The sequence below is a fragment of the Nicotiana tomentosiformis genome, chromosome 6, assembly GCF_000390325.3.
Source record: "Nicotiana tomentosiformis chromosome 6, ASM39032v3, whole genome shotgun sequence".
Taxonomy (NCBI): domain Eukaryota; kingdom Viridiplantae; phylum Streptophyta; class Magnoliopsida; order Solanales; family Solanaceae; genus Nicotiana; species Nicotiana tomentosiformis.
In genome coordinates this window covers 5611341-5639055 of record NC_090817.1, presented here as the reverse complement: position 1 = coordinate 5639055, position 27715 = coordinate 5611341, and the positions used below count along the sequence as shown (strand labels likewise).

General features: G+C 35.5%; 1 protein-coding gene and 1 long non-coding RNA gene across 2 annotated transcripts in view; one reads left to right on the top strand and one right to left on the bottom strand.

Moving 5' to 3' along the window:
- The window catches only part of LOC104090086 (nuclear pore complex protein NUP205), a 40268-nt gene extending 31845 nt beyond the window's left edge, over positions 1-8423 (top strand). Inside the window, exons 35-45 of the mRNA XM_009595120.3 lie at positions 445-606; positions 2195-2365; positions 2439-2576; positions 5002-5145; positions 5310-5432; positions 5550-5645; positions 5799-5936; positions 6051-6151; positions 6968-7087; positions 7162-7261; positions 8118-8423. Coding sequence (XP_009593415.1) covers positions 445-606; positions 2195-2365; positions 2439-2576; positions 5002-5145; positions 5310-5432; positions 5550-5645; positions 5799-5936; positions 6051-6151; positions 6968-7087; positions 7162-7261; positions 8118-8201 — 1377 coding nt within the window. The 3' untranslated portion in view covers positions 8202-8423. The remainder of the gene's footprint in view (positions 1-444; positions 607-2194; positions 2366-2438; positions 2577-5001; positions 5146-5309; positions 5433-5549; positions 5646-5798; positions 5937-6050; positions 6152-6967; positions 7088-7161; positions 7262-8117) is intronic.
- An 8406-nt stretch (positions 8424-16829) lies between these two features.
- LOC138893494 (uncharacterized) lies at positions 16830-17197 on the bottom strand. Its single transcript, XR_011409018.1, has 2 exons — positions 17067-17197; positions 16830-16914 (listed from the first exon to the last, which is right to left on the bottom strand). It is a non-coding gene; the product is annotated as an uncharacterized lncRNA (long non-coding RNA).
- Positions 17198-27715: the final 10518 nt, after the last annotated feature.

Sequence of the window (27715 nt, the reverse complement as noted above, 5' to 3'; positions counted from 1 at the left end):
ATTGTGGTGGTTGTTTGGTTGCATTGAATTGTTGAATATATTTTCTTTGTAGATTTTCTACCAAATGAGAAAGTAACTTCTCTCAGTCATTGGTGCAAATTCTTTGCTTTAAACTAGCTCAAATGTTACTCGATATCACTTTCTTCAGCTATCACTTTGACATTGTTGTCAATGTTCAGTACATAAATATCCTCAGAACAACAAAAAAAAAGCTCAGAACACTAGTCTCATATCATATTCTCCACTTTCTATGATTATCATATGTCATCTACTTCTATACTCGATCAAACACTTAAAAATGATTTCCTGCGGTAAAAGCATTTTCCACCATATCAGACACTCCATTACTCTATATTTTCCTTTTGCATTTTGAGGTGTATATGTATTAAAATTGCTGTTCTGCTGCATTAGCTTACTGTGTTCTTTGCTTTGTTTGAAAAATAGATCATAAAAGATGCAACCCATGGCAGTGAATCTGGAAAGACTATCTCGCTCTATGTTTTGGATGCTTTAATTTGCATTGATCATGAAAAGTTTTTCTTGAGCCAACTGCAAAGCAGAGGCTTTTTGAGGTCTTGCCTTGTGAGCATCAATAACTTTTCTCAGGTATTTGATCCATCTCCTCCATAAGATCTCTGTTGATATCTGGGCAGTCTTGCCTTTATGTCAACCATTACTGTTATACATGATAGAGAGCGATAAAAATCTCAGTTTTCCTGTTGGAGCATCTGATCTCTTTTCCACTAAGTTCATTTTTTTGGGTGTAAAATATGTTCCACTAAATTTTGTTTACAGGTTTCCATTATTTCCTTCAAGTTTCACTTTTAAGTCGTCAACACTTTGTTATGTCATTATTTATTAATTAGTAATAACCAAATTTATAGTATGTTCACTAGAGTGTCATTATTTCATGTGTCTACCCTGTATTTGTTTCCTTAGCTGTGCAGCATACCGTTATTTAACTGAAGCGTAATTCAAGCACATGCAAAAGCCTCTTTATTATGACATTTATTCCTTTGCTAATTGAAAAATCCTAGTAAGCCAGCTTACTTCTATTTTAATATTCTTCTGTTTTGGTAATAGAAGTCAAACCATGACTTCTATTAGTACCAGAAATGGCAAAAGAAATGAGTAACAAAAAATGTTGATGAATGAAGCATATGACTTTTTGTATCAACTTCAGTAGATCCAGTGTCAACCACACAAATCAGAAGGTTGCGTTTTTTTTTGGTTGTTGATGATGATGTTTTAGAGTTATTTTGGATCTTATTCGAAAAACTTTTTATTCTTTTTCTTGTATAAGTGAGTGAGCCTTGGAACAACAGAAACGTTGTCTCCTTGTGACCTATAGGTCACGGGATTGACCAGTGGTTGATTCCACTAAAGGTTGTTAGGGTAGACCGCCTACATTACACCCCGGGTGCGGCCCTTCCTCAGACCTTGCGTGAATGTCGGATTCTTCGTACACCGGGCTGCCCTTTTTTTCTTGTGTAAGTGAGTCTTTGTATGCAAAGTGCAGTGAAGAGTAAGAAGATGAAAGCAAGGGAAAGTCATGATTATGTCAAAGTCCATGCAGCGCAGTGTTGTCAAAGGCGCGCTTAAAGCGCGCTTAAGCCCTGAAGCGAGGCTCAAAATATGTTAAGCGCTTCGCCTCGCTTTGTGGGCGCTTCAGTGTCGCATCAAGGCTCTAAGTCATACTTTTACTTGCCAATGAGCGTAATCCTGAAGAGGCAACACTAAATAATTGATATTTCACTTTATCGTAATCTTTTTTTTTTTTTCAATTTCTTTGTCCATATATTTGTTATTCATGCTTATAATGATTGTTCTTAGACTACATATGCATATTTTTACTTTTTCTCCGGTTGTGCCTTTTTTTTTATTTTATATTAAAGCCCATGCTTTATTTGCGCTTTGCGGTTTAAGAGATAAAAGGACCTTAGAGCTTTTTTGCGCTTTTCGCCTTTGATAACACTGATGCAACGTCATTAGGGGTGTGTTTACCCCTCCCCTTGAAATGTGTATTAAGTTTCCAACCTGACCGAAACCGTTTGAGTGTTTTTTGTCTTTTATGACACAAATTCAGATTCTATGTATTAACTTGCATGTAATATGTTTTTAAATTTTTTTTGTTTTTGTTTTTGTTTATATATTTTTCGTGGGTTTTAAAAGTTTGATTGGAGTCCCTTATCAGGATGGTGGGCTATCTTTGGAGTCAATGCAGCGTGTCTGCACTCTTGAAGCGGAACTTGCTCTTCTTCTGAGAATTAGCCACAAGTATGGGAAATCAGGGGCCCAAGTGCTTTTTTCAATGGGTGCATTCGAGCATATTTCTGCCTGTAGGGCACTGAGTATGCAATTGAAGGTATTTGTTCCTCTCTTCATGTGCTTTAGTTCGCAATGACATTTTTCATTAAATTGTTACAACCTATTATCAGGGAAGCTACCGGCGCTTGGATGGAAAATTTGGCAGAGAATTGTCAGTTGATGTTGATAAACAACGAATGATCATTGCTCCAATCATGAGAGTGGTGTTTTCACTTACTTCATTAGTTGATGCATCTGAATTTTTTGAGGTTAGCTCCGTTTCTTCAATATAATGCACTATAAAGTCGTAAAGACATGTAAAAGATATTTCATATTGAAGTCAAAAAATTGTTGATGGCGAATAGTGCATAGAATTCTTGTACACTAACGAGTAACGTTTTGTAGAAAGAAAAGAAGAATGCACTTCTGATAATTTGGCACTTATGCACATGATGTAATAATTTTTTTTCCTAAAAGAGACTTTGTTTTCGAATGGGATGGGCTCATGAAAATGAGGAAGGGGAAAATAGAAGTGGAGAGGCCTTTTGACTGAAGTTCTGTAGCACTAGGTTCATCCACAATCCCATTGTATTCATAAACTCATATACTCTTTGTTTTGAGGTATTTGGTTGATTGCAGAGTTTAAGAAAGAAACAAATGACTTTTGTCATGTAAGTTGAATATTTTGTTTTGAGGCATTTGGTTGATTGCAGAGTTTAAGAAAGAAACAAATGACTTTTGTCATATAAGTTGAATATGCAAAAGATATAAAGTAATTGATGCAACACGGCTGAACTTAAATGTCATGAAGAAGCTACTATGTCTTGATATTAATTACTCCCTCCGTTCCAATTTATGTGAACCTGTTTAACTAGGCACCGAGTTCAAGAAAAAATGAAGACTTTTGAAATTTGTGATCCTAAACAAGTCAAAAAGGGGTCAAAAGTATTTGTGTGGTTATAAAAGCTTCTCATTAAGAGTAAATTGAAAGTTTAAGCTAAATTGTTTTCAAATTTAGAAAGGGATCATTCTTTTTGGAACGGACCAAAAAGGAAATAGGTTCACATAAACTGGAACGGAGGGAGTAAATGGTTTAACATTAACAATCTCCTTAAAGCTTATTTCTTTCGTGGGGTTTTCTTCATTTAACCTCACTTTTCTGTAGTGTAGTTGGTCTTTTCCATTGGGAAATGCTATCTTTCTTAAGTTTTGAAAAAACTTATGACATCCTAGGTCAATTACTAGAAAAATGTAGCCAGCTAAAGTAATATTTACTGTCCTTGATAATATTAATTAAATATATACATTGTTTAATATCTAGCACTATGTTGGTATGCATGGTTGTATCTGTTGACATTTTGTATATTTGCTATATAGCACCTCGTAGGCAGCATGCAGTTGTTCCATGTCCAAGGTACTATAGGATTCTATTTCCATCTTTTGGACCTCGTGGAATTTCTCTGCAAAGTTTTGACACTGATGGTTATTTAACTGCTACTGTTAGCATAGTGTACAGCTGCAATCTAAAACTGTTTTTAATCCGAAAATCAGGTTTTAGCTGTATGTTGAGTTAAGGAAATGGAAGTAGCACAGAGAAGTGCTACACTACCAGCTTTTGTTTGTATATCTATCAAAGCTTACATTACAATGTAACATCTATCTCATGCATAGATGAATGCGTTTATGTTTTTTCTTTTACGGGTAAAACTGTAAATGACCACATATATCTTTCCTATTGTCTAAAACTTTCTAATTGAATACTCCGTACTTTCAATTTGCTATGATAGATTCATTCACTTCTTGTATTTCATCTATGTTCAAGAGGTTCCACTTTGGTCATTGTTGTCACAGGCATTATGTATGAGGTGCACTTAAACCCTCTAGCACTTAGGGCATCCCTCAGCAAAACCAAGCAGCCAAGCACTCACTTATTCGTTAAAAAATTAGGTTGAGTATCAAAATCAAGTTAGGTTAACTTACAAGGCTCCTGTTTTCTCTCTTGCAGGACTGTGAGAAATACTAAATATAGTTAGCTAAAACGATACTAATGTATATTATGGATAAATGTGAGTCCGTGACTGTGATTAGAAATAGGAAATTAGAAACTAAATAAGAATAGAATAGTCATTTAATTTGGATTAAAATTTTTATTTGCATTATTCTTTCATGTATATCACTAAAATGAAGTTGAAGCTTTCTTTTTATGTGTATAGTTATGTTTTCTTGCTTGTACATGTCTATGTGGGTGTCTTTGTACATATATTGTTCGTGTATATTTCTTCATGCGCTCGTTTGTTGAATTGTAGGGCTTTGGTACATTTCTACACATTTTGCTTTTGACAATGCTGCTTTTGGTGAAATGAAATCCTTTTACTTAGATATAGGAGAGGGAGGGCGGGACCGAGGGAGGGAGGGAATATACAAGTATCACTGTGGGTATGTAACACCATGCATTAGAAAAATTTCAAAATTCTAACGCAATGGTGTCATACACTCGTATATGTAAATATACATGTATGTAGAATAAAGGATTCTTTATTTTCTAGTTTAAGACCCTTGAACTTTGTCACAACATTTTCCTGTTGTTTTCTGCTACTCCTGATTGTGCTCGACCTTCTCATTCCTGTTGAATTTTGGAATTGTTTTACTTTGTATCTTAAAATCTGTCATCTTAATTACGTGGGTGACTAGCAGGTTAAAAATAAAGTTGTCCGTGAAGTCATTGAATTTGTAGGAGGTCATCAATTACTTTTTGATCAAATCCTTCGAGAAGATCTTTCTGATGCTGATGACTTGACAATGGAACAAATAAATCTGGTGGTTGGCATACTTACAAAGGTACAGATATGTGTAAAGTTTGTTTGGCATTACTGTCTTTTAGATTGATTTCAATCCCAGTGATGGGTACATTCTGATGTTTTAGCCATTTAAATTACCACTTGCTAGTCCTTCTCTTATGTAACACTTCTTCTTGACCTACTTTTAACTGTAAATCTGTGCAGATCTGGCCATATGAAGAGAGTGATGAATATGGTTTTGTTCAAGGGCTTTTTGTGATGATGCGTTTTCTTTTCTCTAGTGATCCAGACTCTTTTATTACAAACCAATCCATACGTTTTCTGGAGGTAATAAGAACTCCCAGGTGTAGCTTGATTGTGTATTCCGGAGGCAAGATATATTTATAACGTTGAAGTCTGTATAGTCATAGTTCTTCTCAGTTGTGTTTCCTTTTCTATTTTCAGGAAAGGCGGAAGGCAGAAGTGAATGCTTCTCGTCTGTGCTTTAGCCTGAGCGCTTATCTCTGTTTTCTTGTAACGAAGAAGTCTTTAAGATTGCCGGTACATCAATTTTGCTTGTTTAACTATTTTCTTCTTATTAACTTTTAACTGTAACGGTTAGGCATGAAATGCTTATGTCTCTTTCTCTTGCTGCTGCCTTGAGAATAAAGAATGGCATGTGTCATACAATTTTGTTCACTGTATTTGGATCAGGTCTCAGATGGTCCGATGGACTATCGTGCTTCCGCTGCTCAGCAACAGCCAACCTTGAATTTACTTGGTTTTCTTCTGAACTCTCTGACTACAGCATTGGAAAGGGCTACGGAGGACAGATATTTACTGCTTAGCAAGGTGAAAGATCTGTGTTTTGGCTACTGAATAAAGAATAAAAATTGTACTTTTAATCTGAGTATAATTATCTTATAAAAAAATTAATCTTAGCTTTAAATCTCTTTATTTTCCCAGCTCCAAGATATAAATGAATTATCAAGACAGGAAGTGGATGAAATCATTAACATGTGTATTCCCAAGGGCTGTATTTCGTCATCTGAAAACATTCAGAAAAGGTATGCAGCTTCATGTAATACAATTTCAGGAGAGATACATGTCCAGTTGTAATATGATCTCTGATCTAGATTATTGAACTTTCAATACTAGCTGGAGGGTGGTCGGTACTGACTGGGAGAGCATGGATAAGATTTTGTTTTCTCATCCTTCTGCTGTAACGTGTGAGAGATTCAGATAGGCTTACTGGGTAGTAGTGATTTGTTGATGCAAATATGCATATTCCGGAATGTCATCTATAGTTCTATTGGAGGACTAGATGATCTAACACTGTCTGTGCTTAGGAAAAATATGCTATTTATCTTGTAATTCCTGTATATATCATTCAATGTCAATATGCTTCCTTCTAATTCATGTTTAAGTTTCTCATTGAGTGTCAATGAACTTCCTATTAGTACAACTCCATCGGTCCAACTCTCTGTGTTTTGGTCTATCTCACTTTCGATTGCTGATAGAAAAGACAGATCTTTCGCACCAGCTCTGATGCACTGATGATAGTACATAATATCTCCTTGGAAATTTCCTTAATTCCAGGACACAAAATAGATCCTGTGGGTGGTCAAATCTTAGGAATTGCATTAGTTTTTATTTCATTAAATAAACACTGATACAAAAAATAAATTCTCTTTCCATCAAATATTGGAAATAGAGTTGTATGCTTAGTCTGTTGTATGCTTAGTCTTGCTTGCAATTATTGTGCTGACTGGATGGTCTACATTGCTCAGAGGTGAATAATTATCATGACTAAAATCTCGTTAGTATGCTAATCAGACTAATTTCTTGATTGGTCCCTCTGTTCACATCATTTTATATTCCAGGAGATATATTGCAATGGTGGAGATGTGCCAGATTATTGGAGATAGGAATAAACTGATGACACTATTACTTTTACTGGCGGAAAATGTGATGAATATTATCCTTCTCCATTTTCAGGACAGGTATTGTTAATACATTTTTCTTTTTTTCATGGTTATGCAAATTCTGTTTGCTTAACTTCAATTGGGCGTTGCAGTTCTTTTGAATGTGGCACCAAACCATACGCAAAAGACGACTTGAATTTACTTTGTGGAAAGTTAATCTCAGCTTTGGAGAGGCTTGAACTTTTAAGCGAGGTATGCTAACTAAAACTCCTCTCCTTCCCTGCACCCTAAACAATATAAATTAAAGAACATCCAACTTTCCAGCACTAGTGGAGACCAATGTTTCTGTTCTGTTTGTTGGACCTCAACTCCTGGCTGTTACTTTCATATGGTTCACTTGTGATTGGCATACTGCTCTAATCCTTTGGATACCATCTACTTTGACCAATCTGCACAGTGACTGCACATTTGCTATATTTCACTACGAGGACAATATTTTTGGCAGTTAAGGCGAAAACTTCCTTTCTGTAGAAAGTGGAAAGAGAAATACCATCGCAAGTAAACATTCCACTTAATATGATATGCTTTGGACGTTTATATTACTGTTTTGCATTCTTTTATGATACAGTCCTAAATTAGCTTCTAAAGTTAACAATCCTCTAAGTATTATGTATATGATTCTTAGTATGTTGTCCCTGCCGTCATACTTCAACGAGCAGCCATGTTCAGCAAACTTCCTATACTTGCATGCCAATGCTTGTAATAATTCTCACCCACAAGGCTTTGTTTTAATGGTAAGAGCGCAATGCATGATGTGGATTATGTGTGTGTCACGGGTTCTAAACCTGCTGCAAAACATGATATTTAAGCGTAGAAGGGTAGAGAGGCGGACCCTTTATTCATTGAGTCTTCAACTGTGCGCTTATTGGCCCTTGAGGATTTCTCGGTTATCAGAAAAAGAATAAAATGCTTGTGATAATTCTCTTGTTCAGCCATGCTAGCAATATTTAAACTTTGTAACCTGCATGCTAATGCTTTTTATAATTGTCTCTTGTTCCTTAATTATGGGAATTTAGCATTTCATTTTTTATCCTTCATTCGTCTGCAGGATAAAACAGGTCATGACCTTAAGGTGTTCCGAAGATTAGCTAGTTCTCTGAAAGAAATATCGATTCAGAAGTCACCTGTTTGAGTAGAGATCTTGTTCATTCTTTTTCTTTTCTAAATTTTGGCATAGGGAGGATGAGTTTGGATGTCGTTTAAATGTAATTGTATATCGTCTTTTATCCAGTGTCGGTCTTGTAATTTTTTTTAATCCTCCAATCAGTTGTACATATTGTATATCATACAACTTGCTGTAATGTGCAATTTAGTATTTCCCATTTCAATGGAGTTTTGTTTTGTTTGTTCTAAATGTTTGTACATTAGAATTGGATTATTATGATATATTTTCCAAATGCTGTATGAAATGTTTTACTGACGACATGGTAATTTTATTGGAGTTGGGCGGTGGTGTTGCGAGTTTTCTAGTGATTATGGTGAATGATTCCTAGGTTGCAGGTAGTGGCGAAATCAGAAATTCGAATAAGGGGATTAGAGAAACAATACACTAAAAGTTTTCTTAATATAAAGGAATTTTATAAGTTTTATGTATATTTAAAATATTTTTCTCTCTAAAGATGCAATATAATTTTCCAACTCACTTGAACCCATTCACCGTACATAGCTCTGCCACTGAATGTAGTTGTCTGGTGAATATTTGATGAAGCTTAGAGGAAAAATGGGTACTCCTGTGTTGATGGCGTGAGTCAATTGATTTTGTACTCTATTACATTATTTTTAGTTTTATGTCAAATCTTTCAAGAGATTTTTATTTTTACATATAAAAGATCAAAGAATAAAATACAAGAGTGTTTGCAAGATCCAATAAAATTGTGGGTACTTGTTGATCCAGACACCACTGTCATAATAAAAAGGTGGTGTTTGTAAACAACTATTTCTCAAAGGTTGCTGGTATTTGAATTCAATACCCCAAGATTTTGCAGATATAGTCAGACTTGCTCTAATTGATATAAGCTACTGAAAAATCTGTCGGGAATTCAGCCGAGCAGATTCAACAGGACATGCAAGACAACTATGAAACATCTGTTGAGGTCCATATCTCTTAAGCTTGTAAGACATCTTCTTCCTTCTGATAATAATAATAATAATAAAAAAAAGTAGCCCGGTGCACTAAGCTCCCGCTATGCGCGGGGTTCGGGGAAGGGCCGGACCACAAGGGTCTATCGTACGTAATCTTATCCTGCATTTATGCAAGAGGTTGTTTCCACGGCTTGAACCTGTGACCTCCTGGTCCTATGGCAACAACTTTGCAGATATCGTACACAACCTTACCCTGCTTACTGAATGGGAAGTTTTCATTTCCTTGTTTATACGGGTCTATTTTTATTATCATCCACCAACATCTAGAAAAGACTAAAAAAACTCCAATTTTGACCTACCAAAATTTAGAACATACAAATCAAAAATCCACCAAAATTGGAATTGCTAAATATGTACATAAAATTTGGAGCATTTAAAAAAACACTGACAGACGGCTATACTCAAAATCATATACAATTAAGTTATGAATTGACATTTCTTTCATAGAACTGGCTAATCAGTGTGGCACCTTAATTAAGGTCATCACCTGTTTCTGCAGAAAAAAAAAATTAGATTTCCCAAAATTAAGGAACGAGAGAAAATTATAGTAAGAAAGAGCATGTAGGTATAAGAACTTACACATTATTGGACGGATTTGAATAGATCCAATGACAACTTAAAGAATTTTTACACTGTCAATATAATTTAACTTATTAAAGAAGGTAATTGTTCTATTATCAAGGTTACTGTATTCAGCTTGCTATAAAGAATTATATGTTGTAGCAGATTTTTACTGTTGGAACAATTTCACATAAAAGCAATTTTTTTTAAAAAAAACTTAACACTTTACTGTTTGGATTACAAACAGTAAACTTAATGCTTTAATGTTTGGATTACAAAAACTATTTTTTATTTAAACAAAAACGGTTGTATAATAGGGAAAATGTATGAGAGTATCTTGAAGGCAACATCTACTGTTTATACCGGCATTTCGCATTATGCTTGCATGTGGCATATTTGGACAAATGTAAGGTCAAAGTTCAAGAAGGGTCATCTAAAGTTAAGCGAATTGTACTTTTTCACAACACGATCATACACGTTTGATGAATTTAATGAAAGAATGTCAAAGATTGAAGAGATCGACACGCATGTTAAAGCATACCTATGCGATATTGGCTATCACAGATGGTCTCGGGTAGATGCTACGATGAACAGAACGTGGACGTGACATCAAACATTGCAGAATCATTGAATGCGGTAACAAAATATGTAAGAGAGCTGCCCGTAGTAGAACTATTAGAGTACATGAAGACTCTTCTTGAACGTTGGACTAATAAAAAGTTATTGAATGCAAATGGTACGTTCACATACCTAGGAAAAAGTACAACAAAGAGGGAGGACAAGAGGACATTATCGCAGAAGATGAGAGTAAACTATAGCCAGAAATATCATATCATTGATTCCATCAAACTAAATATATACTGTTAATTGTAGAAAAGTTATTGTATAATTGTAGTTATTTTATTTTTGTAGCTGTTGCTGACAACTTGTTGTGTGTTTGTAATGAAATTGTAGGTGGGGGCTTCCACAGATCACATCCATACTGTGATAGATGGTGTGAAACGCTTCACTGTTTGCCTTCAAAACAAGAGATGTAGTTGTGGACAATTTCAACTTGATAAACTTCCTTGTGCACATGCTTTGGCGGCTTTGAAGCACATGAACGAGTCTTATGAAAACTCTTGTTCTCCTTATTACACGAGGGAGAGCCTTTTACAGACTTATGAAATACTAGTAGACTCGCTGCCTGACGAAAGCAAATGGAATGTGCCACAACATACAGATAAAGAAGTTGAAATGCTACCTACTGGGAAAAGACAGCCAGGGAGACCTCAAAAACAAAGATACAAACCATATGATGAAGTAAATGCAAAGAAGTATAAGGTTTCATGTGGCAACTGCGGATTAGAAGGGAATAACAAAATATCTTGTAGGAATGCTCCCAAAAGGAAATAAAAATTGATATAGTCACAAGATTATTTTCCTGAGTACTGTTGATGATAATCTGTCCTTTAAAATATATGAAGTTGTATTTATTCTGTTCTGGAGAATTATAGTTGAGGTGTAATTGTGTTGCTAATTTGAATAAAGACTGTCTCCTATAATGAAATATTTTTAACTCTTAATGCAATTGGTTTGTAGTTGTTTTGTTCAAATACTGAGTTTATTTATTACTTTTCAGCCATTCCTAACAAAACTGCTTAAAATTGAATAGATTATGTATTTTTGTATATTAGTTGTAGACATAATTGTAGTTAAACTGTAAATAAATTATAAAGTAACAATATCGAGATCAAGTACTAACAACTTTCAACCAACAAAAAACCATTGATGTTTTCTATTCTAAGTAGTAGAATTCTGGCCAAAATAACAAAACAAAAGGTAAAACAACTGTAGCACAAATTTGCTACAAATAAATTGCAGCTGGCTTGTTCTTAGTTAATAATTTGTCTACAACTTCACTATAAACCATCTACAACTAAACACTTTAACTATAATTTTTCTACTGAAAAGGGCAACTAATTCTTCTTTTTCGGGACTTGTATTTTCTCGTTCACAGCTGGTGCACCTTTTCTTCTTGCTAAACTGCCAGTCACCTCACTTTTACTAATTGCACGAAGCTCTTGCTTTTTTCTAGCATAATCCCAAAGTAGAGCTCCATAACGTCTACAGTGTTGATCAATATCAAAAAGGTCTTCATTTGAAATCGCTAGCTCTCCAATGCTCACATATTCTGCAAATGCCGTCACGTATACACCACAGTTATTGCAAAAAAAAGAAGAAGGGGAATACAGTATAAAATACAATCTGTTAAATAGATAGAAGGAAAATAACTTTTTCATACAGTGATCCCTCTTTTTGCTGGGGTATCTCACCGACCAACCACTGAATGTCAAGAGGGTCAGTATCACCTTTTTAATGTATGCTTTTGTGTTCTTGTAGTTGATGTCTGGACGCTTGCCATAGAAGTCGAGTCATGACAAGTAGAAGAGGATCATACCAGCAAACTTGTTGAAAACAGATTCAACAAGGTTGTGATTTCGTGAAGAGACCATAGAATCATAAATGTATAGAACCCTATCGGTAATGTCAAACACATCCAACAACCAATGAAATTTCTCCACAATGTTTATGGGCATAATCACAAAATCAACTGTATCCCATGCAACATTTGCAAGTAACCTGTACCCCAATATGTATTCTGATACAACGTCCTGGTATTTGACAATAACAAGTTTCTTATCGGCAGGAGTATTAATGTACCTCTAATAAATTTATTCAATTTTAGTCTTGAACATACAGTCAGTGATTGTAAACCGTGTTTTGTTTTGAGGACCATACTTTCCTTTCTTCCTAAAATAGTATAAAATAACATCAGTGTGCTGCAAAAAACAGATTTTATTATTTCTCAATGCTTCATACAATTTAACTATAATTTTTAAACAAAAAACTACCGAATTCTAAAATAACAGAATACTAAAGCTAATCATTAAATTCTGCTAGAGTATGTGTGTACCGTGTTGTTGAGGACTTGTCCGGGATGTGCCAAAGTATAAAACTACTCCTTTTATCAACTTTTTCCACTCTAATATCATACCACGACTTGAGCTGGTTATCTTTTAAAGAATAAGGCGCCATTCTCCTATTTAAATACATAGCAAGTACAATTATTATGTAGTTTCAACTGAAAATTCAAAAATTATATGCACTCGATAATATGAATTTTTTTTTATATCTAAGCTCTTTGAAACCTTGTAGGTACCAAAGTATAACCACTTATTGAATTCTTCCAACAAGTCAGGATCAACATCGTCGCCAATAACCCCAGAAAATGGATGCTTGATGAGGATATTTGGAGGACCAACAGAAGTGCTTCCCCCAGAATTATAAAAAGGGAGAAAAGGGGATCTGGCATGCTTTCCAGGCTGCTTTGTTCTTCCTTGATGCACATGGGTAGTTTCATCTTCATTAAGCTCGCCAAACTTAACAATCTGAGAGAAGTTCTCTGGCAGCTCAAAATCATCAAGTGTTACTTTTCCTTTTCCAGATCTGGAGTCATTGTCCGAATCACCTACATTGATGTAGTCGGCTGGTTCACCTTCAAAATTTAAAACAAAAGAACAACATTGTATGTTGGTTGCATCAGTTCTTTTTGGAAAATTGAAACTTATATAAAACCTATTGTTTTTTCCTACAATTATATTGTAACATATAATGCCCCTGAAATCTTCACAGTAATCGTCTCCTTGTTGTATAACGTTTGCTTGTTGAATGGGAGATTGCATTTTTGTAGTCTCCTTCTCCTCATTTAAATGCTCTCCTTGTATGCCAACTTTAGCATCTTATTTTGGAGAGTCCACATGCATAGTTTCCTTCTATGTTACAATAAATATGTACAACTTAATAAAAATATAGATAATTTATAGTAAACAGAAATAACACTGTAGATAAATTAGAGTTTAATTGTAGTAAATTTGTTGAAATGATGTTCTGCAGCTGAGATGCAATATGTATTGTGAAATATGTTTATAAAATGTACTAAATAATAACTGCAGTTTCTTCATCCAATGCCCTTTGAATTTGGGAAGATAAGTTAACACCTACACAAACATTCTCCTCATTTTGAATGTCATTCATGTGTCTTGTATCTAAGAAAATCATTGAAAATATAATGTAGATTATTTGTTGGTAATTTAGGCTCTATGTAGATATAATGTTAATATAATAGAGAATATAATTTTAACAATTGTGTTAAAATTGTTAAGATACATGTTTTACTGCTGCTGGCCAACACTGGTTTAGCACTACTGCTCGAATTGTATTGATTGTTCTTTTCTTTGTAATGCTCATCATTTTTCGTAGAACTGTCAGTAAATTGCAAGTATAATTTGTAATAAAGTTTCAAATAGTATATAGGAATATAAAAATCTCTTTACATAATGTCATAGTTAAATCGGATAGTAATAGGGTTCCGCTGGTGAGTAATGGCATATATGGCCAAAAATGGTAATGCCGGTGGCATATTTATGTTTAACTATTAACAAGTCGCAAAAATAGACCATTAGATTGAGTTCCATTAAATTTTTTCCCTTTTTTCTTACAGTATCAAAATTATTATGGTGCAGAGCTAGCACCTCAATTATTACATCTACCTAAGAAACTGCAAGACATGTTCTTATTTTGTGGTTGGCCCTTTTCGGACCCCGTGTGCAAATCGGGAGTTTAGTGCAACCCCCCAAATGTACTTCAATAATTAAGTTTGAGTGTGTACAATTATTCTTGTGGTCAACAGGTGTGTAAGAAGGATTTGACTACAAGTTCAGATGTCATTTTATGTATTTTGCCTAGATAACTTAACAGCGCTTGAGCTGATTGATTTAAGCAACTATCCGAAATGTGTGACAAAATTTCCGCCAACCAGATTCAACAGTACATTGGAGACAACCCTGTATTTGTACGAAGTAATTCAATGAATATGTATAAATTATTAATTTAGAACTCAGTAACTTAAAAGTATTATAATCTCAGCTCGTAAGGTTCTAATCCTAGTTTTGCTTCTGTCCCTGCCCCCAATTTTACTTCAATAATGTCTACGGGTACAAAAATCAACTGTCCATCATATGCTTAATATTCAGTATTCAGTTTTTAATACACTATCTTAATATTTATGTACGTATACCGATTCAAACGTTTTTATATTTAAGTGCTCACTTTGAGAAACAGTCAAAGAAGATGGCTTTAATTTTGTTTGTTGAAACAGACTTCAGTTTACAACAGCCTTCTTTAACGTTTTCTGTTTGCCGTGTCGGCAACTTGTCTCAAGGAAAAAGAAAGACATGAAACTCTCACAGCCACTCATTTAGAAATTGAATGTTGGTACTTTGCATATATTTGAGAATGTTGGTACTTTGCATATATTTGATTTATATGTCAAAAGAAAATACTCTCAACCTCAATTTATGTGAAACTGTTGAAATTTCGAAAGTTAAATGAGTTGGTCTTTGATACTAATATTTTTCCATATCTTTTAAACATTTTAATTAATTAATTAATTATTATGACGTTTAGTACTATATAATTGATTTATGTGTCAAAAGAAAATTTACCACTTACCAAAATAAGGGTACTGTTTCACTTCACGCGGAAGCACCTGTCCTGCAGTCTCTAAAGTCAAGACCACTTGTAATGTGAATAAAGGATTTCCTTTGCTAAAAATTTTAGCTTAGAAGTTCATTGGAGTTTTAAAATTATATTAAAATAGAGTACACGAAATTAAAAAAAATAAAAAGTTGCCAATTCCAATTGGGGAGTAGTTTTAAGGGCTTTCCACTTTCTGTTTTTAAATTTGAGAAATTAGGAACTATCACACAAAGAGATTCTGCCTTGTTTATGCACAAAATCTCCCTATTTTTATCACACACATAGGAGAGAAATAGTGAAACTGAGAAATCGCTTATGCTGCTATTACTTCCCTTATGAGCACCATACAACAATCTATGCAACTTACTGGATGTAATTTGCAAACATTCTATGATAAGCTTGAATTATTGTTAGTGTTTTATTGTTTGTTTCTTTTCATATTCTTGTGGCGAGGGTATATCGGAAACAACCTCTACCTCCAGGGTAGGGGTAAGGTCTACGTATACGCTATCCTCCCCAAACTCCATTTGTGGGATTATACTGGGTTGTTAATGTTTATCATATTATGGTTTCGGAGAGATTTCATTTGGGGGGGGGGGAGGGGGAGTAGTTTGGTTCTGAGAAATGTGCAGCTGGGTGGAATTCATGTGCCCAATTAATTGATGGTTGTTGGTACATAAATTCTATCCCACAAGATTTTATAGATAATTTAACAGGTCTATTTTTACTAAAATCCAACAACATGTAGAAAAGACTAAACAAAACTCCAACTCTGACCTACCAAAATTTAAAACAAACAAAACAAAAATCCACCAAAATTGGAATTGCTAAATTGCTCACTAGAGTCTTTTATGGAACACACAATATGTACATAAAATTTGGAGCATTTAAAAAAACAATGGCAGATGGCAATTCTACTTATGAATTGACGTTTTTTTCATAGAACTAGCTAATCAATGGAGCACCTTATCTGCAGAAAACAAAAAACAGAAGTGTTAGATTTCCCAAAATTAAGGAGCGAGAGAAAATTATTGCAAGAAAGAGCATGTAGGTATAAGAACTTACACATTATTGGACGGATTTGAATATATACAACGACAGCGTAAAGAATTTTTAAAATATCAATGCAGTTTAACTTATTAAAGAAGGTTATTGTTCTATCGTCAAGGTTATTATATTCAGCTTACGATAAAGAGTTATATGTTGTAGCAGATTTTTACTCTTGGAACAATATAACAGGAAACAATTTTGTTAAAAAAACTTAACACTTACTTTGGAAATGTGTAGTTTGGATTACAAAAAGTATTTCTATTTATACAAAAAAATGATTACATAATAGGGAAAAGGTATTATTAAACTTAGTGGCTCAAATAAAGATCAGATTCTTATTTCTGATAACATTTTTTCCCAGGAAATTATATCTTCTTGAGTAGTTCTTAATCTTTAAAGCACAAAAGAGATATTGTTGATGGCCAAATTTAGGAAGTATAATCGTGATTAATTTTAATTTTATTAATCTTGAGAAAGATCAAAGCAACTCTACCAATGACAATAGTGGGTTGCTCTAGTGGTGAGCACCCTCCACTTCCAACCAAGAGGTTGTGAGTTCGAGTCACCCAAGAGCAAGGTGGGGAGTTCTTGGAGGGAGGAAGCCGAGGGTCTATCGGAAACAACCTCTCTACCTCAGGATAGGTGTAAGGTCTGCGTACACTACCCTCCCCAGACCCCAAGTTGATCAATATGTTTCTTCTTCTTCATCGTCTTCCTCTTCCTCTTTAGGAATCCTTGGTATTGTACTGTTTCTCTCTTTAGACTATTTCCTAATTTAAAGAAGTCGCAAATACATGGCACCCGCAAAGAGTTTCGTAGTCGCAAAGACCTCTATGATTTTCACTACGTAGATCAGCTCGAGGAATTGGAATTTTATCAGTCTTATCCAGACAAATAATCTATTTTTAATTGATCCTTAGATTATTCATCAATATTTGATTCAATTATCATTAATATATCTTGGTAAATGATAGATTTCTTAAATTATTCATCACTATTTGATTCAATTATCATCAATATATCTTGGTAAATGATAGATTTCTCAGAGAGCAATTGGTTTGACAGTGTTACGTTGAAAATGTAGTCACCAGAATATGTATTTGGTAATGTATGTCCCATTTAAAAAAAAAAAAAACAATAAATAACCGAAAAACCCGAAAAATTGACAAAAACCGAATCGATAAAAAACCGACTTAACTGGTTTGGTTTGATTTTAATATTTGATAAACTGACTTACTTGATTTGGTTTCTTTTTAGGAAAAAATCGATCTAAACCGAACCATGAATACCCCTAGTTGTACATATTGTAAAACACACACCACGCTCTAATGTGCAATAGATTTGAGTGATCATAATCTATAACAAAATCTTAATATATATCATCATTAAGATGCTATCATCCACTTTCACCACTAACCGTTGCCGCCATCTATCATTATCAACTACCACCACCCACGACCCACAATTGCATACCCTCAATTACAACCACCACCGTCGATTCACCGCATCAACAATCACCACCACTAGCCACATATTACAATTCATCATCACCAACCAATGTTATCACACAATCACAAGCACAACGACAGTCACCACATCAACCATTATTATATATCGCCAATCATAGCTATCAACCACCACCACCATTAGCTATTACTATCATCCACCACAATAATTAGCTGCCACCAATAATGACCATCATCAACCGCCATTATTAACTGTTATTGCTAGCCACCGTCACTACTAGCGACTATCCACAACCACAACACCATCAACCACCAACCACCAACCACCAACTACCACCCTAGTCGGCACCCACAACCACTATCAAATATCATATTATTTTTAAAAAATAATTTATTGATATAATAATAGATTAATTAGTATTTTAGGTGAATTTTATATTAATTAGTTTTATACATTCAAATGCTTAATTATTCAATATTCAAATTTCAATACACATCTTAATATTTATATGTGTATACCGGTTCAAACGTTTTTATTTTAATAAAAGCAAATGAGGCCTAGTCCACAAGCTTTTGTGCTGATTTCTTGGCGAGCGCAGGAGCTGAGCAGGAAATTGGATAGTAAAATATTGTAGCTTTTGGCAGAATGAAAGTCTTCCCTCAATTTTACTCCAATAATGCCTATGGTGGAGAGTGGTACACAAATCTAAGTGCTCACTTTGAGAAGCAGTCAAAGAAGATGGCTTTAATTTTGCTTTCTTAATGAACTTAGGAAAAAATGGACCTTTATTCCTGAAAGAGAGAATTTTATACATCTAGAAATTACAAAAGGAATACTGAAAAAGAGAATTTTATTTACGCCAAAATGGTGATGTGATTTAAATTATTAATTGAAGTTTTCTTAGTATAACTCTTGTGAAGCAAAAAGTGACAAACATTTTAATTTGGAACAAAAAAGACTATTAACAGTTTAAATATATTTTTGGGACTATTCATATTAGTAAGTATAAAACTAATACTACTTCCAGCTGGTTGATAGAGACAAGAGAGTGGACCAAGCTGGAAATGTGATGGAAGGTAACTTGTGATCTCAATAAACAAAAGAAAGCCCTTTCCACTTTCTGTTTAAAAAAAAAAAGGAAATTGCATTCCTTTTTCATTATGCACAAACTCCTAAAATTGCATCACATATACATTGAGAGATATTCTGCTTCTTATCTCTGCACAAATTCCTTTTATCACACACACATACTTAGGGACTTATGGCTTTTGTTTTTTAGTAACCATCACGGAGGGTTTAGGCTGACCTCAACCTGTATATTAGAATCCAAAAAGGAAATACATGGAGACGGGGGACATAAAATCTTACCTCTCCTTCTACAACAAGTAAGTTAGGTATTCCTAACCGTAAAGTTAGCAAAATATTACATGATATAAGGTCATTCCCATATTGATCACCAAATAAATAAGTTGATCCTAGTGTCGGATTGGCTAAGAATAAACAGTGAAGCTTCCAAAAAATGAGGGAACACAACTCCCTATTACCGATGTGTAAAAACATAGCTTCAAGAAGTTCCATTCTTGTGCTTTTTCCTAATTCTGAAATTAGGAATTTGATTTTGATCCATTCTGGAGCATCCTCTAGCCTTCTTAGGGAGGTCTTTTCATTCATCAAACAAGACAGTAGTACCATCTAATAAGTTGCTCCCAGTTTTTGCTAGAACATCTGCCACGGTGTTTGCTTCTCTAAAGCAGTGTTGAATTTTGGAATGATGGGTTTGTGGACCTTGTATAATCTCCTCCACCCATTGAGCTAATTCCCATGGAATAACATTCTTGTCAGTTAGCAAATTTACAACAAGCAATGAGTCCATTTCCAAAATAATGTTACTGTGCGCTTGTTGATTGCACCAATTAACTGCAAATAAGGCTGCTTGCACCTCAGCTTGATTATTAGTGCAGAAATGGAGTTTTTTTTAGCAAAAGCCATAATCAAATCTCCATTTTCATCCCTCACAATACCTCCAATACCAGCAGTTTGGTTAGCTGAGTTACTACAACCGTCTGTATTAACTTTTAACCAATTAAGTGGAGGTTTTTTCTAACTAACTGGTACAATAGTTAACATAAGTCTGGTGTTGTCTAGAGCATTACATAAGGTATGCCAATTCCATTTTAAGTCAATCTGACCACCAATCTTCTTTAAATAGATTTTCAGATGAAAAAGAATTTCCTCACAAATTCTTTCCACATGAGGAAATCCTCTTCCAAATCTAGCTTCACATCTAGCTTTCCAGATTTTCCAACAAATTAAACCGGAGCAAAGTGACTCAGAGCTCTAATGTAGAAATTGGTAGAATTGAAGTTGTTCCAAGTGAAAAATCTCATTCGTAGAGTAGGAGAGTCTGATGTAAATCCCAAAGCTATGAAAAAAAAGACCATATTTATTTGGCCTTTTCACTAGTGTTAAAAACATGTTCAATTGTTTCTGCGTGAGGTTGTCTGCAACATAAGCATTCAGAAACAATAGTAAGCCCAAACTTGAGTATAATATCATCAAGTGAGATCTTCTTCATCCAAATTCTCCAAAGTGACAAAGATATCTTGAAAGGGATATGCTTGATCCAAGTTTGTTTCCAGATTTATTGTTGCTCCTTCTTTGTCTGAGTAGTTCAAAGTCTGAGGAGACTGAAAATAAACCATTAGTAGAAGGTTTCCAGATAGCTTTATCCTTCTCTTAATTATTCTCAATCTTCACATGCTTGATGTGTTGTAAAATAGTAACTGGAACTAGTTGACTAATGAGTTCAAGGTTCCAATTTCCATCGACAATGCAATCATCTACCAGAAGGGTACCAGGATTGTGAATTTGCAGTAAGGAGGCTAGGTAGCCCAGCCCACTCCAGTTATCCCACCAAAAAGATAAATCTCCTACATATATTCTCCAAAAATATGAGAGTCAACTTTATCCTTAATATCCATAAGTTCCTTACAGCTGCTAGAATCTCTAGGCTGCTTCTTTTTTGCCATAGGGTGACTCCTATGACAATATTTGCTTGGCATAAACTTAGACCAAAGGTTGTCTTGTGATCTCAATCTCCACCACCTCTTGGCTGCAAAGGCCTTGATAATATCCACTAAACTCCTAAAACCTGCTCCTCCCTCACTAGTAGGAAAGCATAGTTTATTCCAAGCACTCTAGTGAAATTGTTTCTTGGTATCATTATTTCTGTGAGCACCTAAGTTTTTACCGTGTTTAAATATTTCCCGCTCCCATCTTCCCACGCGTGTCCCCACTCTTTGTCCCCCATACTTTGTCCCCACTCCACTTTCTGTTGTCCCTCATGCTTGTCCCCCCTCTCTTTATTCCACTCCACTTTCCTTTGTCCTCCATGTTGGTCCCCCACTCACAACCTCTAACTCTTTTCTTCTTCATCAAAAACGGACCAAAGGAGACCCTGAAGGGGAGGGGAGCTCAATCCTTTTCTTTCTCTAAGAACAAGCATGAAAAAATTCCAGCAATTAACCAACAAAAAGACCCCCCAAACACTTCCTAACCAGCTCTGAAAATCAGTCCAAATCCACCCAAAAATACAGCTGAAACGCACTGCTTTTTCAATCAAAATCCAATCCAAAAATAGTCCAAAACACAGCCGTGAAGCCATCCCGAAACCACCAAAGATCAGCTGCGAAAATAATCCAAAAAGCAACGAAAAATCCAAAAAAAATGCCCCTTCCAAAATCGCCTTCGCACAACACTACATAACAGCCCGTAACAACAGCATTTTCGAGTTGAGATTAATATCAGAGGTCGTCGAACTTCCGATTGAAGTTCTCGGTCATAGGTTTAGTTCACGTTCCAGCTTTGGACGTCATTTTCTTCATTGTAGACTATTCTGATGCTCTAACCCATTGAAGCAGTCATTTTACTAAAGGTCATATATTAACTCTATTCTTCTTTCAATTTCTAGATCTTGTGTCATGAATGTTTAAATTGTTTGTTTGATTTTTCTTTTATTTTTGTTTACTTCTTACGTGATGATGTTGTGAGCATTTCTGTGGTAGCTTTTCTTGCCTCGTTCTTAATGGAGTAGATAAGTCTTGGTATTCTCTTCTCTCATGCACATGTGAATCTTAAATGGATGAAGTTAGTCTCAACAAGTATGCCATAGATTTCAACTTTCTTGATGAGATGCTCATGTTGAGGTTTTATTTTTTAAGATGTAATATTCTTAAAATGAGGGTGAATGGGAAATGGAGGGAAAATGAAATTTTGAGTAAAATTTTAAGTTTCCCCCTCTTAACAATGAGACATTGTCCCATATTGGAAGTGGAAGACATTTTTGGTGGGTATATATATAATTGCTCTTCTTGTAGCTCTTAAAGAGTTAAGAAGAAAGCAAGCCTCGCGCCGTCGTCGTCGTCGCTCGCTCGGCTCGGCTTCGGCTACGGCTTCGGCTTCGGCTTCGGTTTCGGCTTCGGCTTCGGCTTCGGCTTCGGCTTCGGCTTCGGCTTCGGATTCGGATTCGGATTCGGATTCGGATTCGGATTCGGATTCGGATTCGGATTCGGATTCGGATTTGGATTCGGATTCGGATTTGGATTTGGTCAAATGATCGATTGATTGATTAATTTTTTGGACCAAATTTATTTGTTAATAGTAAATATTAACGTAAGATTATCCGTATTTGTAAACGGATATTTTTCAATCCGTGTATTGATAATTTGGCAGCCGGATAATGGTCTTCCCACCATGAAGTGCTTGCTCCACAAACATGAAGTGCTTGCTCCACAAACATGTAATGCTTGCTCCACCATGAAGGGTGGACGTTTGGTCTTGCACTCCTTCTTGGCTGCTATATATATGAGCAGCAAATGTTGAAGAAATATACTCAACTCAACATACAATTCGCTCAACAAATTGGCTATACATTGCATTCCTTCCTCTCAGAACTTCCATACGTTTTTCTGAGTATATACTCCTTCGTTCTGCATTGTTTTTAACTTCAAACAAAGCAACTGTAAGTGTGATTTGCTACCGAACTTTGTGTTCGCCGAAACACTGGGGTTTGAAGTACCGCTACACCAGTGTGTTATTCGTTCTATCCTGGGAGGAAATAATCCATTACCTTGGGTACTAGGAGGGGATTAAATTCCTTAAGGAAACACTGTGAATTCAGTGGGCTCGAATTTATTATTATTGTTTCATTACGTTAACTTATATTTTGCAGAATTAATATTTACAAATACAGCAATATTGACCGGGAATAACAATCTTAAGGAATTTAATATTTATTTCTGTACTTGTGTTATTCTTATTATTCTGCAAACTAAAACCTTTGTGGTTTGTGTACTCCCGTTTTGGAGAGTTAAGCCTTCGTGGCGTTTTGTTGGATATTAAAATCTACGTGATTTTTACTCCAGTTTGAAAACGTGTATTAAACGTTTGTTTGTGTCATTCTTTTACAGAAAAGATGATGACTGAAAACGAAAACCAAGCTGTTCCGATGGCGACTGCCAACGCAACGACAAGCCGAACACCGGCGTTGGCACCGGCAGAAAAACCCGGAAAATTTTTCGGGATTGATTTCAAACGCTGGCAGCAGAAGATGTTCTTCTACTTAACTACGTTATGTCTACAGAAGTTCATCAAGGAAGATGTTCCTGATCTGCCGGATAAAACTCCAGATAATGAACGCTTTCTCGTGATTGAAGCGTGAAAGCATTCTGATTTTTTATGCAAGAATTATATTCTTAGCGGACTGGATGATAATCTGTATAATGTATACAGTAGCATGGAGACATCCAAAGAATTGTGGAATGCGCTTGAAAAGAAATATAAGACTGAAGATGCCGGGATGAAGAAATTCGTTGCCGCAAAATTTCTGGACTACAAAATGATAGATAGCAAGTCTGTTATTACTCAAGTCCAGGAATTGTAAGTGATTATTCATGATCTACTTGCTGAAGGTCTTGTAATCAACAAAGCATTCCAAGTAGCAGCAATGATTGAGAAGTTGCCTCCGTTGTGGAAGGACTTCAAAAATTATTTGAAACACAAACGAAAGGAAATGTCCCTTGAAGATCTCATTGTTCGGTTGAGAATCGAAGAGGACAATAAAGCTGCTGAAAGGAGAGGCCGTGGAAATTCAACAATAATGGGAGCAAATATTGTTGAAGCTAACAAAAAGAGGAAGAAGGCTTCTGGTCCGAAATACAACCCAAGTAAGAAGCGGTTCAGTGGAAACTGCTACAACTGTGGGAAAACCGAACACAAATCTACGGAGTGTCGTGCTCCGAAGAAAGACAAGAAAAGGGGTCAAGCAAACATGGTAGTAAACCATGATGATGTTGATAACTTGTGTGCCATGCTCTCTGAATGTAACTTGGTGGGAAATCCTAAACTGTGGTGGTTTGATTCAGGAGCCACTCGCCATGTTTGTGCAGTTAGAGAGGCTTTTGCTACCTATGCTCTTGCTGAACCCGGAGAGACAGTTTATATGGGAAATGCTTCAACAGCAAAAGTTGAAGGATATGGGAAGGTATTTCTAAAAATGACTTCTGGCAAGGTCATGACTTTGAACAATGTCCTTCATGTTCCCGAAATGAGAAAGAATTTAGTCTCTACTGGACTTCTTGTTAAGCACGGTTTTAAGTGCGTTTTTGTATCCAACAAGGTTGTAATTAGTAAGAATGAAATATTTGTGGGAAAAGGTTACCTCACCGAGGGCCTTTTCAACCTAAATGTAATGGTTGTTGAAAATAATAATAATATTTCAGCTTCTTCTTACTTACTTGAGTCAAATGATTTATGGCATGTACGTTTGGGTCATGTCAATTATAAAACCTTGCGGAAAATGATTAACTTGGAAGTACTGCCCAAGTTTGAATGCAAAAAATCAAAATGTCAAACATGTGTGGAATCTAAGTATGTTAAACATCCTTATAAGTCAGTTGAAAGGAATTCAAATCCTTTAGACTTAATTCACACAGATATTTGTGACATGAAGTCAATACCATCTCGCGGTGGAAAGAAGTATTTCATAACTTTTATTGACGATGGTACTCGATATTGCTATGTTTACTTACTGAATAGTAAAGATGAAGCAATAGACGCATTCAGGCAATACAAAAATGAAGTTGAAACGCAACTTAACAAGAAAGTAAAAATGATAAGAAGTGATAGGGGTGGTGAATATGAATCTCCTTTTGAAGAAATATGTTTAGAATATGGAATTATTCATCAAACAACAGCCCCTTACACGCCCCAATCTAATGGGATTGCGGAAAGAAAGAATCGCACATTAAAGGAGATGATGAATGCGTTGTTGATAAGTTCTGGTTTGCCACCGAACTTGTGGGGGGAAGCCATTCTTACGGCTAATCGAATATTAAATCGAGTGCCCCATAGCAAAACACAATCCATTCCTTATGAACAATGGAAAGGAAGGAAGCCCAACTTGAATTATTTTAAAGTGTGGGGGTGTTTGGCAAAAGTGCAAGTTCCTAAACCCAAAAGGGTAAAGATAGGACCGAAAACCGTTGATTGTGTTTTCATAGGATATGCGACAAATAGTAAAGCATATCGATTTCTGGTTCATAAATCAGAAAATCCCGACATTCATAATAATACGGTTATAGAATCAGATAATGCTGAGTTTTTTGAAAATATATATCCGTATAAAAAGGAATGTGAGTCATTTGGTGAAGGATCTAAACGACCTCGGGAAGAAACAAAAGAAAGTACATGTAATCAGGAGAATCCAAGACGTAGTAAACGTCAAAGAACGTCTACTTCATTTGGACCAGATTTTGTGACTTTCTTATTGGAGAATGAGCCTCAAACATTTAAAGAAGCTATGACTTCTTCGGAATCATTATTTTGGAAAGAGGCAGTCAATAGTGAAATAGAATCCATATTGAACAACCATACATGGGAATTGGTTGATCTTCCTCCTGGAAATAAACCTTTGGGTTCTAAATGGATTTTTAAGAGAAAAATCAAAGATGATGGCACTATTGATAAATTCAAGGCAAGGCTCGTAGTCAAAGGGTATAGACAACGAGAAGGTCTAGACTACTTTGATACATACTCTCCAGTTACAAGAATTACGTCCATACGGATGTTAGTAGCATTAGCTGCAGTGTATGGTCTTGAAATTCATCAAATGGATGTTAAGACGGCCTTCTTAAATGGAGAGTTGGAGGAAGAAATTTACATGGAACAACCTGAAGGGTTTGTGGTTCCAGGTAAAGAAAAGAAGGTATGTAGACTTGTTAAGTCTCTTTACGGACTAAAACAAGCACCCAAACAATGGCATGCGAAATTTGACCAAACAATGTTGTCAAATGGTTTTAAGATAAATGAATGTGATAAATGCGTGTACATTAAAAATGTTCCAAATCACATAGTCATTGTTTGCCTATATGTGGATGATATGTTGATAATGAGTAATGACATTGCCAACATAAATGCTACTAAGCGTATGCTCAATAGCAAGTTTGATATGAAAGACTTGGGAGTTGCTGATTTAATTCTGGGAATTAAGATCAATAAGACTCCTCAAGGTCTGGCATTGTCACAATCTCATTATATTAAGATAGTACTTGAAAAATTCAAGCACTTGGGCTTTAAAGTTGCAAAGACTCCAATTGACGTGAATCTTGCATTAGCAAAGAACAAAGGCCAAAGCATATCACAATTGGATTATGCTCGTGTATTGGGATGCTTAATGTATATCATGAATTGTACACGACCAGACATAGCTTGTGCTATAAGTAAACTGAGTCGATATACGAGCAATCCAGGCCAATCTCATTGGATGGCAATGAAACGAGTTTTGGGATATTTAGAACATACCCAGAACTTTGAATTGCACTACAGTAATTTCCCTGCGGTGATTGAGGGATACTATGATGCAAATTGGATCACCGGTTCAACTGATTCTAAGTCCACGAGTGGATATGTATTCACTATTGGTGGAGGAGCGGTATCTTGGAAGTCGTCCAAACAAACATGTATTGCCCGCTCTATAATGGAGGCTGAATTCATAGCCTTAGATAAAGCCGGTGAAGAAGCTGAATGGCTCCGGAATTTCTTGGAAGACATTCCATTTTGGCCCAAACTGTTGGCACCAATATGCATACATTGTGATAGTCAAGCGGCAATTGGAAGGGCTGGGAGCATCATGTATAACGGTAAATCTCGTCATATACGACGAAGACATAAAACCGTTAGGCAATTACTCTCTAGAGGAATTATCACAATTGACTATGTAAAGTCAAGTGATAATGTGTCGGATCCACTTACAAAAGGCCTAACTAGAGAGGTAGTTGAGAAATCATCAAGGGGAATGGGGCTATGGCCGAGAACAAGTCATTGTGGCGGTAACTCTACCTAGAAGACTGGAGATCCCAAGATCTAGGTTCAAAGAGATCAAACAAAGTCATTAATGACGGTTCAACATTGTCAAATAAAATTTTAGTCCATTCTCGTGATGAGACAATGTTCAGTACCAAGGATAAAGCATTAAGGTTTTTTAATGATTTCTAAATTTGATACGGGGTATATCAAATAGTGTATCTACAGGATGACACGTTTAGGAATCACCTATTTAAGTGTGAAGTGTGAGCCGCTTCAAGGAGAACTTTGTAAGGCCAGTTCTCTACGCACTTATGAAACCAGGCGGTGTTCATGGCTGAAACGAACACAACAATGAGAACCAAAGACGGTTAAGGGTTGATTGTGTGACTTATGGTTGTCTAGGTATACACCAAAGATCGACGGTTCAAAGATATCAAATCTACCGATTGACCGAGTATATCCGACATAAGTTTACTACGGAAA